This window comes from Oncorhynchus mykiss, unplaced genomic scaffold, assembly GCF_013265735.2.
Source record: "Oncorhynchus mykiss isolate Arlee unplaced genomic scaffold, USDA_OmykA_1.1 un_scaffold_416, whole genome shotgun sequence".
In the NCBI taxonomy this organism is placed as follows: domain Eukaryota; kingdom Metazoa; phylum Chordata; class Actinopteri; order Salmoniformes; family Salmonidae; genus Oncorhynchus; species Oncorhynchus mykiss.
This window is the reverse complement of record NW_023493863.1, coordinates 32172-44893: the sequence shown is the minus strand read 5'-3', so window position 1 is coordinate 44893 and position 12722 is coordinate 32172. Positions and strand designations below refer to the sequence as shown.

Here is a 12722-nt window from a genome sequence, read left to right as displayed (position 1 = left end):
AGTACCAAAAAGGGGAGCCTTATTTTTGGCCATTGTAGGACTTTTTTGGAAACACACCATTCCCCACCAGTGACAGAGCATAGGCTATGGTCTTTGTTAGGGAAGCAAGCCTCTGAGTGGAAGGCTCTTATGCGCGCTCAGCTCCACTGGGCAAATGGCAGGGGCGCCTATGAGAAAGCAGGGGTGTGTCCACGGCCGGCGAATTAGCTTAGCTTCGTCTTCATAAGAGGGAAAGGGCTCTCCACCCCCTCATTCGTTTGTGAGAAGCAGCGAGACATCAGCATCATGCCCGAGCCAGCAAAGTCCGCGCCCAAGAAGGGCTCCAAGAAAGCCGTCACCAAGACCGCAGGGAAAGGCGGCAAGAAACGCCGAAAGTCGAGGAAGGAGAGCTACGCCATTTACGTGTACAAAGTCCTGAAGCAGGTCCACCCCGATACCGGCATCTCCTCCAAGGCCATGGGAATCATGAACTCGTTCGTGAACGACATCTTCGAGCGTATCGCCGGAGAGTCGTCTCGCCTGGCCCACTACAACAAGCGTTCCACCATCACCTCCAGGGAGATCCAGACCGCAGTGCGCCTGCTGCTCCCCGGAGAGCTGGCCAAGCACGCAGTGTCCGAGGGCACCAAGGCCGTGACCAAGTACACCAGCTCCAAGTAAACAGCCCATTTGGAGTGCTGTAGTAACCCAAAGGCTCTTTTAAGAGCCACCCAACCTGTCAGTGAAAAAAGCAAATCCATATATGTGTGTGTGTGGAGGACATGTCAAAAAGGGGGGAGAGGGAATAAATGATGCTGACATGAACAGGGTAGGAATGTGTGCATGGCAGTATAACACAGTGAGTGGGATTCCACTCGTGCTCCGATGACTGGAGCCTGTGTAACAGTATAACTTTAGGCCGAACCAGGGACCCTCTGCACACATCATCAACAACAGTCTCAGAGCAAGTGACGTCACCGATTGAAACTAGCCGTTTCACATCCCTTACACACACCTGTACAAGAGGGAGGAGGAGAGAGAAGAAGAGGCTCCAAATCTCTCTCTCTAGGCCTATATCAGGGCGGACAAGCACATGGGGCGCCAGCCTCCATAGCGCCGGCCGCACAGCCAGACACCAAGACCCACAGACACAAAGACCGGCACGAGTGAGTCACGCTGCGGAGTCAAGCGAGGAAGGACTGCGAGAAGGCCACAAGCCTATCTCTCTCTCTCTCTCTCTCTCTCTCTCTCTGACACGCTTTTGAAAGAGACACACAGACAGAGAGAGAGACTACCTAGCACAAGAAAACACACAGGCTCCAAATCCAACTAATAAACTCATACTAATAAAACATCACACACACACACACAAAGTGCAAGTAAGCATGTCGTTGGACAGTGTATTATTTCTCGTTTGCCTCCTGGACACATGACGAATACAACGTGAAACTAGTCTCAGCCAGGCCTCACAAGTGCATGTGTTTTAAGGTCCCCAAAAGAGCTCTCCTTTAAAACACCAAGGAGCACATCAGGGGACGCCCAAACCATTTGATTCCCTTGCCAGACATCTCGGCTCACTCCACAATCAATGGTGCTCGCAATCGGATGCACTTTTAGGCCATTTAGGAGACAAATAGCACAGGAAAAGCAGTGCGCACCGCTCCACCCGACAGTCGAACGGTGAGGTTTTGAGCGAGTCGCAGCAAAATGCACGGGGCTTCTGCAGCCCACATGACTTTATTCTGAACGGACACAAGTCTGCTCGCTGGGCCGTTCGCTTTTGGGCCAAAAACGCGGCTCCGTCGGTGACTTTTGGCCCGATATTGGCGACCAGAAAACACAAGTGAAAGAGCATTTGGCCAGCCCGGAGAAGCCGAGCTGGGTGGCTTGAGTCTACATGGTTCTCATGTCGCGTTTAAGGCCAGCCCCCTGCACGGTGTGGAGCTTCAATAGCGCAGAGCAGCGTCTACAGCAAAGTACTCCTCCTCACAGACTACCGTAGTGTTGTAAGTGTGTGTGTTTACCGGACCGAACGACAGACATGGCAGAAGTCGCACCAGCACCCGCCGCCGCCGCGCCGTCCAAGGCACCCAAGAAGAAGGCAGCAGCCAAGCCCAAGAAAGCGGGACCCAGCGTAGGCGAGCTCATCGTCAAGGCGGTGTCCGCCTCCAAGGAGAGGAGCGGCGTGTCCCTGGCCGCGCTCAAGAAGTCTCTGGCGGCAGGCGGCTACGACGTGGAGAAGAACAACTCCCGTGTCAAGATCGCCGTCAAGAGCCTCGTCACCAAGGGCACCCTGGTCCAGACTAAGGGCACCGGTGCTTCCGGCTCCTTCAAGCTCAACAAGAAGGCCGTCGAGGCAAAGAAGCCCGCCAAGAAAGCCGCAGCCCCCAAAGCTAAGAAGGTGGCCGCCAAGAAGCCCGCCGCCGCCAAGAAGCCCAAGAAGGTAGCAGCCAAGAAGGCCGTGGCCGCAAAGAAGTCCCCCAAGAAGGCCAAGAAGCCCGCTACACCCAAAAAGGCCGCCAAGAGCCCAAAGAAGGTGAAGAAGCCCGCCGCAGCGGCCAAGAAAGCGGCCAAGAGCCCCAAGAAGGCTACCAAGGCAGCGAAGCCCAAAGCCGCCAAGCCCAAGGCGGCCAAGGCCAAGAAGGCAGCCCCCAAGAAGAAGTAAACCTATTACAAACAGTGTTCTTTCTACTCGACACATGTTGTTACCACAAAAGGCTCTTTTAAGAGCCACCCACCTCTTTCCATAAAAGCGCATGTCATTCCATTCCACCTACCTACCCGTGGTGCAAAAGAAATGAAATGAATGACTTTTACGCACCACATTTTGGAGTGGCTAAATGGCTTTACATTTGTCACTCAAGAGTGCAGCACCCTCACCAGTCAACATTGTTGTGATGTGTTAGAATTGGCATGTCACATTGATCCTGATATAATAAGCATACATACTATAGTGGGTTGGACAGCAGCCATTTGTATTATGAGCCACTCTCGAATTGATTGATACATGTTTCAGTGATTTGAGTTGTCACTTTGGCGCTCCCGCCAACGTGAAAAAGTAACAAAAGTCGGAGGGAAACAGAGTAGCCTAGCCCTCGTCACTCTGCTGCCTGCCTGCCTGCGGGCGGGTGGGTGGGGGCGGGCTTAGGGCTGACTGCCTGTCTGTCTGTCCCTCCCTCACTCCAATTGGATAAGGCCACACCGGTCCGGTGGCCAATCGATGGCTTTTGTGGCGAGGTATAAGTAAGACTCTCGAGGTGGCCAGCGGCTCATTCAGACTTTCTGTGACATACTGAAGCTACCCATATGAGCGGAAGAGGCAAAACCGGAGGCAAGGCCAGGGCGAAGGCAAAGACACGTTCATCCCGTGCCGGGCTCCAGTTCCCCGTGGGCCGTGTGCACAGGCTGCTGCGTAAAGGCAACTACGCCGAGCGTGTGGGCGCTGGCGCACCAGTGTACCTGGCCGCAGTGCTCGAGTACCTGACTGCTGAGATCCTGGAGTTGGCCGGAAACGCTGCCCGTGACAACAAGAAGACTCGTATCATCCCCCGTCACCTGCAGCTGGCAGTCCGTAACGACGAGGAGCTGAACAAACTGCTTGGCGGCGTGACCATCGCGCAGGGTGGTGTTCTGCCCAACATCCAGGCAGTGCTGCTCCCCAAGAAGACTGAGAAGGCCGTCAAAGCCAAGTAAAATCGCTGGTGCGGCTGCAACTTGACTACTCAACCCCCAAAGGCTCTTTTAAGAGCCAACCACCTAGCTCAACAAAAGCGCAAAGTGTCCTTTCTATGCCTGGCCAATTATTTGGCGTGTTAGATACACACACATATAGACGGCACCGTATCAAGTGCCCACATGAGGCCTAAATGAAGGATAACAACTAGTAGGCTAGAATGAGAGCATTATTGCGCGTCAAGTGTAACGTTGCTCGCGGCCCTAACAAAAGACCCAAGCGCGCCTCGGCGAGGGTGGGGGTTGCATTTTGGGGCGGCACGGAGAGCCGAGCCTCCCGTCCAATGGGCGGCGGAGGAGGCCTCCGCAACGGGCCAATCAGGGCGGTGCGGAGATGGTGACCAATGAGCAGACGCCGCTGCCGGCTTTATAAAACTTCACATAGGCATTTTGAGGCTATACTCCGACTGTGAAAGAAGGAAGCTAGCTAGCGCCATGGCCAGAACCAAGCAAACCGCTCGCAAATCCACCGGTGGCAAAGCACCCAGGAAGCAGCTCGCCACCAAGGCTGCGCGCAAGAGCGCCCCGGCACCGGCGGCGTGAAGAAGCCTCACCGTTACAGGCCCGGCACCGTGGCTCTTAGAGAGATCCGTCGTTACCAGAAGTCCACTGAGCTGCTGATCCGCAAACTGCCTTTCCAGCGCCTGGTGCGAGAAATTGCCCAGGACTTTAAGACCGACCTGCGCTTCCAGAGTTCCGCAGTGATGGCCCTGCAGGAGGCAAGCGAGGCTTACCTGGTCGGCCTGTTCGAGGACACCAACCTGTGCGCCATCCACGCCAAGAGGGTGACCATCATGCCCAAGGACATCCAGCTGGCCCGTCGTATTCGCGGAGAGCGCGCATAAACGATGACCTGATCTCCAAAATCCCCCAAAGGCTCTTTTAAGAGCCACCTCCATATTTCAGTCAAAAAGGCACAATTGTTCCATTTGTACACGCCCCTTTCCCACCGTGTATGTTCCCTGTTCTCGAGTCACTACAGACCGTGGTTCGATTCCAGCTGTATCACCACCGGCCGTGATTGTAAATAAGAGTTGGTTCTTAACTGACTTGAGTCGTTTCAATAACGCTCTCTTATATGTGATTAGATGTATGCCTAGAGTAGAAGAGGGGAAAAATACACTAGCAGTAATGAGTGATAGTAATTGATATAGGGCAAAAAGTGTCAAAAATGGTCACTATGTAGCTAAGAACAACTGACTTTGAAAGTGCCGCTGATGAGATGGGAAAAGTTTACCGTGGAGCACGGAGGCCATCTAGTGGTTTAAACGCTGGTACTGTCAGCGTGTGAGCACGTCATAGTGGCTCCCTATTGGTATTTGATCTTCAGGCCAGCGTTTCCCAAACTCGGTCCTCGGGTCCCCAAGTGGGGCACGTTGTGTTTTTTCGATTCCAATTGCTCTTGGAATGTAACATGCTAGAGTCTGTCTATTCCTTTGTGAAAATGGCCATTCAATGATTTCTGGCCCATGTGACATTCCTCGATGGCCCAAAAAATCCATGTTTTGATCCGATCATTACAACGTTAGCTGTGTGCACCCCATAATTCATGCGACTGACTAAGCTATTGAAAAGTAAAATGATATATCTCTGTCCGGCGCAAGTGAAGGTGGTCGAAAAAAAGTAGAGTAGAGTCGTGTGTCTTTGGCGTGATTTGAAGTCGACTTCTGATGTGGGATTTAGTTCATTTTTCCAAGAAGATTTGCTGAGGAATCGAAACCCCTTGACCAAATGATACGACAAAGTAAAGGCCCTAAATACAGGCTGCCAGTTAAATGCAGCAATGACACGGCTAAAGTGTGTCATCTCAGGACAAAAGAGCAGGAATTGTCTGCTGTTGCATCTTCACTCATGAGACATGTAATAGCGGAGCTCCGTGGTGCTGAAAAAAGACAGCGCCCCTGGCCATTTGCCAAGGCCTATTTCCCGTTGAGGGATTTTTGACATGCTATAGGCACAGTTCAGTACACCCCTCATCCTGTAATTGGTCCCAGAATCATCCACTTGATTCCCGACCACCAACCGATTGTCGGGGTGCATTGGTGTAAAATGTGGTCGTCGAGATCAAGTTCTATAGGCTACATGGGGTACTGGCATCTGTACCTTTTTTTTTTTAGCTACCTACACCAGTAGGGGAGCTTACAGATAAAGAGTGCACTAGGCTAGAGAGAAAAGTACCATTCCGTTTTTCATAAAGTAGGTCAATGTAACTTACTCTCTTTTGATACTTGAGAAAACATAGATTCACATGACCGTCCAAATCTGCAAGAGACAAAGCAGCAGAAAAATCAGCAGGTGAAGAAAGGGTTAAGTGAATATGATTTAAGAGCAGTCAAATGAAGTAATAGTGACATAGATTGTAAGAAATGAAATGTACCATGTGAACATTGCATTGTGGCTTTAGAAGAGCATGTATTTGTAGATGAATGACAGATTAGCTTTGGTGACAAAGTAACTGTATAATTTGAGGTACTCTACATGAGCATGTGTTTGCCTATTTGATGATCTGTTTGTAGTTAATGTTTGATTTGAGCACATACTTGTTGTGACAATTGCATCAGGTTGAGGGAGAAATGTCTGTGTGGCCATTGTGAGTGGCACTTCTGATCCAGCAGGTGTTGTTAAGATCCCTCCCTATGTGGCTTTGAATGATGAGCCAGTGTTGGCAAAATGACTTGTGCTCCAGCGGGTGGCGGTGAAATGCCTCCCTATCTATATGACTTGCCCTATTCCTTTGACATTGTTCACTTGATTGGAGATGATTCCGGTCTTCTTCATGAGCACTCCTGCATGTCTTCCTTCCTGTCTTGCCATGTGGGTTCCACGGAGGTGTGTGTTTTTGTTAGATATCACTGGGCACATTCCTAACGTGGAGGTGGTTTGCATAGCTCATGTCATGTGGATATATAAAGTATTGTATTGTAAGGTATGTTAGTCTACGGACGGTCTGACATTGCTCGTCCATATATTGATGTATTCCAATTGCATTTGGGTGTATTGTGTGGAATGTTGGAACATGGTTAGATCTTACTGTGCTGTTGGAGCTAGTAACACAAGCATTTCCCGACATCTGCTAAACAGGTGTATGTATATCTCTCTAGTCACCCCCAAAACCAATTCTTTCTTTGGCCGCCTCTCCTTCCAGTTCTCTGCTGCCAATGACTGGAACGAACTACAAAAATCTCTGAAACTGGAAACACTTATCTCCCTCACTAGCTTTAAGCACCAACTGTCAGAGCAGCTCACAGATTACTGCACCTGTACATAGCCCACCTATAATTTAGGCCAAACAACTACCTCTTTCCCTACTGTATTTAATGAATGTATTTATTTTGCTCCTTTGCACCCCATTATTTTTATTTCTACTTTGCACATGTCTTCCATTGCAAATGTACCATTCCAGTGTTTTACTTGCTATATTGTATTTACTTTGCCACCATGGGCTTTTTTTGCCTTTACCTCCCTTATCTCACCTCATTTGCTCACATCGTATATAGACTTGTTTATACTGTATTATTGACTGTATGTTTGTTTTACTCCATGTGTAAGTCTGTGTCGTTGTATGTGTCGAACTGCTTTGCTTAATCTTGGCCAGGTCGCAATTGTAAATGAGAACTTGTTCTCAACTTGCCTACCTGGTGAAATAAATAAAAATAAAAATTTAAAAAAATGTGTCTATTTGATTAGGATTAGGACTTTTCCTCTATGTGTCGCACTTCCATTTCCACTTTATGTCCCCGTTAGGGAGCTGTCATTTATGCTGCAGGCTAATTACTACCAATGTCATTGTGGTCCAAGTTCAACTCCTAGCCTATAGGGTGTGGTAACAGGCCCTCTGTTATTTGTTGTTGTACTCTGCATGTGAAGTATCTGCACTGTAGCCTATAGAGGAACTAAGCCCTTGATAATAGGGGAACGCAAGCTGTTGAACACAAACTCCCAGTCCTATGATGTTGCTCTGTGAAGGAGGTTAGCTTTTCAGCATTCAATTCCTGGCAGCCTTCTTCGCCCTGGTTGATTTGTGAATGTGAGTGATTCGAGAATGTTTGGCTTGGGTATCCAAGGTGTTTGAGATTGTTGAGGACCAGTGTTCCGAGGGGCTGACTGTGACATCATAAAGCGGAATGTAGTTAGCGTGCTGTTTGAGGGATTCCAATTCAGTCCGTTGCGGCCTTCCAGGCAGTGCAGTTGTGCTTCAAGTGTGCTCTCTGTGTGATGACTTGTTGTGCCTACACGGAGTACAGCTACGAACGGACGTGACATTTGGGGTAAGCCTAAGCCTTTTCGTAACCTTAACCTATTTCTTCTAACTTGCTATGACAAAGTGCTTTGATGACACTAGCTGCATCCCAGCTAGTTGAACGCTTGTCAGTCATTCTCCTAAAAGGCAACCTCTGTTGCTCGATGTACTAAACCGAGGGCCGGCAGCCACTAAGTGCACGTAAGAGACAATTATGGCAACAATAAGTTGTAAGATGATACCTAGTCACATCTGAGATGTGAATCAACTGCACCGATTGGTCAATCGCCAGTATGTGCCCTTGGGCCTCATTTGTCCCCTTTGAAATGACCTGTTGAGATCATTCAATGCAACAGCTGAGGCTCTCTGGCCTATAAAGGATCCACCTCATACCACTATTTCCGTAATATAAGGCTATGTTATTGTTTTTTGAAAAAAGTACCATACAATATTTGCACATCCCTATCACCTCTGTACGCATAGGAAAATGATCCCTTTATTGTGTGTGTGTTGGGTGGGTGTCTGAGGAATGTTTTACTGCGTTTCAGCTTGCAGAGGTATCACCACCCTTCCCATGGCCACCTGGATCCTGTCTAGGGAAGAAAAAGAAGAATGACGTTATTACATGGCCTTCAAGAGCTACATGACTGCTGAGGTGACATTACGGACCCCTTATAGGGTTTGTGGCATTCCTTGTGTATTTGTTTCCCGTATGTTGCACTTTGTTTCTCCTTTGTACTTGTGACACTATTTGAGGTTTTAACGCCTATCTCTATTAGGTGTGACTGGCAACTGCAGTGGGTTGAATCCTACTAGTTCAGTGTTTCCCAACTCCAGGCAGGGGTAGAGTAGCCATTTTTTGTGGTAGCCCTGGAGAGGCACAGCTGATTGAAAGAGTTGAATCAGGTGCAACAACAACAACAAGTAGAACAACACCAATCAATGTGAAGAGTGGGACATCACAGTTGGGCCTTGTGTTCAACATAGCTCAGTATTTGAGTGTGTTTCCCGCGCATGTAAGTAAGTAGCTTTGATTTCTTCTTCCTCCATTGTTCCCTAGAACGAACGCCCTGCCCTCCCCTTTGCAGCAGAGGCCAGGCAAAAGCGCGCGCTTTCTGTGCCACTGGCTTCAATCAGGTCCACCAAACGCAGATAATAAGAGCACCCGAGCACCGAAAATTACGTCATTAATTCACTTGAACTCAGCTAGCGAACACACGATGTCTGGAAGAGGTAAAGGCGGCAAGGGACTCGGAAAAGGAGGCGCTAAGCGTCACCGTAAGGTTCTCCGCGATAACATCCAGGGAATCACCAAGCCCGCCATTCGCCGTCTGGCTCGCCGTGGCGGCGTGAAGCGTATCTCCGGGCTGATCTACGAGGAGACCCGCGGTGTCCTGAAGGTGTTCCTTGAGAACGTGATCCGTGACGCCGTCACCTACACCGAGCACGCCAAGAGGAAGACCGTTACGGCCATGGACGTGGTCTACGCTCTGAAACGCCAGGGACGCACCCTGTACGGTTTCGGCGGTTAAACGCACTCTTCTCGGAACGTCAACATCCCGACTTGAACCCAAAGGCTCTTTTAAGAGCCACCCACATCCGCTTCAAAAGGGTCAAATCCATTATCGTAGGAAACCATGAGCCACTCTTGAGTGGACAGGGAGGGAGTATTCGTGACAGGAGGCTATGTTCAGTGCAGGCTTTGCCTACAGTCGTATTAAACCATGAGCCACTCTTGAGTGGACAGGGAGGGAGTGTTCATGACAGGAGGGAGGCTATGTTCAGTGCAGGCTTTGCGTACAGTCGTATTACGAGACACCCGAAATAAAGGCACCACGGCTGGGAAATCCCCACCAAGTACCAAAAAGGGGAGCCTTATTTTTGGCCATTGTAGGACTTTTTTGGAAACACACCATTCCCCACCAGTGACAGAGCATAGGCTATGGTCTTTGTTAGGGAAGCAAGCCTCTGAGTGGAAGGCTCTTATGCGCGCTCAGCTCCACTGGGCAAATGGCAGGGGCGCCTATGAGAAAGCAGGGGTGTGTCCACGGCCGGCGAATTAGCTTAGCTTCGTCTTCATAAGAGGGAAAGGGCTCTCCACCCCCTCATTCGTTTGTGAGAAGCAGCGAGACATCAGCATCATGCCCGAGCCAGCAAAGTCCGCGCCCAAGAAGGGCTCCAAGAAAGCCGTCACCAAGACCGCAGGGAAAGGCGGCAAGAAACGCCGAAAGTCGAGGAAGGAGAGCTACGCCATTTACGTGTACAAAGTCCTGAAGCAGGTCCACCCCGATACCGGCATCTCCTCCAAGGCCATGGGAATCATGAACTCGTTCGTGAACGACATCTTCGAGCGTATCGCCGGAGAGTCGTCTCGCCTGGCCCACTACAACAAGCGTTCCACCATCACCTCCAGGGAGATCCAGACCGCAGTGCGCCTGCTGCTCCCCGGAGAGCTGGCCAAGCACGCAGTGTCCGAGGGCACCAAGGCCGTGACCAAGTACACCAGCTCCAAGTAAACAGCCCATTTGGAGTGCTGTAGTAACCCAAAGGCTCTTTTAAGAGCCACCCAACCTGTCAGTAAAAAGCAAATCCATATATGTGTGTGTGTGTGTGGAGGACATGTCAAAAAGGGGGGAGAGGGAATAAATGATGCTGACATGAACAGGGTAGGAATGTGTGCATGGCAGTATAACACAGTGAGTGGGATTCCACTCGTGCTCCGATGACTGGAGCCTGTGTAACAGTATAACTTTAGGCCGAACCAGGGACCCTCTGCACACATCATCAACAACAGTCTCAGAGCAAGTGACGTCACCGATTGAAACTAGCCGTTTCACATCCCTTACACACACCTGTACAAGAGGGAGGAGGAGAGAGAAGAAGAGGCTCCAAATCTCTCTCTCTAGGCCTATATCAGGGCGGACAAGCACATGGGGCGCCAGCCTCCATAGCGCCGGCCGCACAGCCAGACACCAAGACCCACAGACACAAAGACCGGCACGAGTGAGTCACGCTGCGGAGTCAAGCGAGGAAGGACTGCGAGAAGGCCACAAGCCTATCTCTCTCTCTCTCTCTCTCTCTCTGACACGCTTTTGAAAGAGACACACAGACAGAGAGAGAGACTACCTAGCACAAGAAAACACACAGGCTCCAAATCCAACTAATAAACTCATACTAATAAAACATCACACACACACACACAAAGTGCAAGTAAGCATGTCGTTGGACAGTGTATTATTTCTCGTTTGCCTCCTGGACACATGACGAATACAACGTGAAACTAGTCTCAGCCAGGCCTCACAAGTGCATGTGTTTTAAGGTCCCCAAAAGAGCTCTCCTTTAAAACACCAAGGAGCACATCAGGGGACGCCAAACCATTTGATTCCCTTGCCAGACATCTCGGCTCACTCCACAATCAATGGTGCTCGCAATCGGATGCACTTTTAGGCCATTTAGGAGACAAATAGCACAGGAAAAGCAGTGCGCACCGCTCCACCCGACAGTCGAACGGTGAGGTTTTGAGCGAGTCGCAGCAAAATGCACGGGGCTTCTGCAGCCCACATGACTTTATTCTGAACGGACACAAGTCTGCTCGCTGGGCCGTTCGCTTTTGGGCCAAAAACGCGGCTCCGTCGGTGACTTTTGGCCCGATATTGGCGACCAGAAAACACAAGTGAAAGAGCATTTGGCCAGCCCGGAGAAGCCGAGCTGGGTGGCTTGAGTCTACATGGTTCTCATGTCGCGTTTAAGGCCAGCCCCCTGCACGGTGTGGAGCTTCAATAGCGCAGAGCAGCGTCTACAGCAAAGTACTCCTCCTCACAGACTACCGTAGTGTTGTAAGTGTGTGTGTTTACCGGACCGAACGACAGACATGGCAGAAGTCGCACCAGCACCCGCCGCCGCCGCGCCGGCCAAGGCACCCAAGAAGAAGGCAGCAGCCAAGCCCAAGAAAGCGGGACCCAGCGTAGGCGAGCTCATCGTCAAGGCGGTGTCCGCCTCCAAGGAGAGGAGCGGCGTGTCCCTGGCCGCGCTCAAGAAGTCTCTGGCGGCAGGCGGCTACGACGTGGAGAAGAACAACTCCCGTGTCAAGATCGCCGTCAAGAGCCTCGTCACCAAGGGCACCCTGGTCCAGACTAAGGGCACCGGTGCTTCCGGCTCCTTCAAGCTCAACAAGAAGGCCGTCGAGGCAAAGAAGCCCGCCAAGAAAGCCGCAGCCCCCAAAGCTAAGAAGGTGGCCGCCAAGAAGCCCGCCGCCGCCAAGAAGCCCAAGAAGGTAGCAGCCAAGAAGGCCGTGGCCGCAAAGAAGTCCCCCAAGAAGGCCAAGAAGCCCGCTACACCCAAAAAGGCCGCCAAGAGCCCAAAGAAGGTGAAGAAGCCCGCCGCAGCGGCCAAGAAAGCGGCCAAGAGCCCCAAGAAGGCTACCAAGGCAGCGAAGCCCAAAGCCGCCAAGCCCAAGGCGGCCAAGGCCAAGAAGGCAGCCCCCAAGAAGAAGTAAACCTATTACAAACAGTGTTCTTTCTACTCGACACATGTTGTTACCACAAAAGGCTCTTTTAAGAGCCACCCACCTCTTTCCATAAAAGCGCATGTCATTCCATTCCACCTACCTACCCGTGGTGCAAAAGAAATGAAATGAATGACTTTTACGCACCACATTTTGGAGTGGCTAAATGGCTTTACATTTGTCACTCAAGAGTGCAGCACCCTCACCAGTCAACATTGTTGTGATGTGTTAGAATTGGCATGTCACATTGATCCTGATAATAATAAG

General features: G+C 50.6%; 6 protein-coding genes across 6 annotated transcripts; all 6 read left to right on the top strand.

Annotated features, from left to right (window-relative positions):
- The first annotated feature begins 231 nt into the window (after nucleotides 1-231).
- Nucleotides 232-714, top strand: LOC118956117 (histone H2B). Its single transcript, XM_036974190.1, has one exon. The coding sequence runs from the start codon at nucleotides 286-288 to the stop codon at nucleotides 658-660; it is 375 nt and encodes a 124-aa protein (XP_036830085.1). The 5' UTR covers nucleotides 232-285; the 3' UTR covers nucleotides 661-714.
- Nucleotides 715-1524: 810 nt separating this feature from the next.
- Nucleotides 1525-4556, top strand: LOC118956123 (histone H1-like). Its single transcript, XM_036974195.1, has 2 exons — nucleotides 1525-2515; nucleotides 4233-4556. The coding sequence occupies exons 1-2, from the start codon at nucleotides 2021-2023 to the stop codon at nucleotides 4554-4556; spliced, it is 819 nt and encodes a 272-aa protein (XP_036830090.1). The 5' UTR covers nucleotides 1525-2020.
- Nucleotides 3281-3734, top strand: LOC118956121 (histone H2A). Its single transcript, XM_036974194.1, has one exon. It carries the CDS (start codon nucleotides 3286-3288, stop codon nucleotides 3670-3672), a length of 387 nt encoding a protein of 128 aa, XP_036830089.1. The 5' UTR covers nucleotides 3281-3285; the 3' UTR covers nucleotides 3673-3734.
- A 4046-nt stretch (nucleotides 4557-8602) lies between the features above and the next one.
- On the top strand, nucleotides 8603-9544 carry LOC118956120 (histone H4). Its single transcript, XM_036974193.1, has one exon. It carries the CDS (start codon nucleotides 9172-9174, stop codon nucleotides 9481-9483), a length of 312 nt encoding a protein of 103 aa, XP_036830088.1. The 5' UTR covers nucleotides 8603-9171; the 3' UTR covers nucleotides 9484-9544.
- A 494-nt stretch (nucleotides 9545-10038) lies between these two features.
- On the top strand, nucleotides 10039-10521 carry LOC118956119 (histone H2B). Its single transcript, XM_036974192.1, has one exon. It carries the CDS (start codon nucleotides 10093-10095, stop codon nucleotides 10465-10467), a length of 375 nt encoding a protein of 124 aa, XP_036830087.1. The 5' UTR covers nucleotides 10039-10092; the 3' UTR covers nucleotides 10468-10521.
- Nucleotides 10522-11084: 563 nt separating this feature from the next.
- Nucleotides 11085-12611, top strand: LOC118956114 (histone H1). Its single transcript, XM_036974187.1, has one exon. It carries the CDS (start codon nucleotides 11823-11825, stop codon nucleotides 12444-12446), a length of 624 nt encoding a protein of 207 aa, XP_036830082.1. The 5' UTR covers nucleotides 11085-11822; the 3' UTR covers nucleotides 12447-12611.
- Nucleotides 12612-12722: the final 111 nt, after the last annotated feature.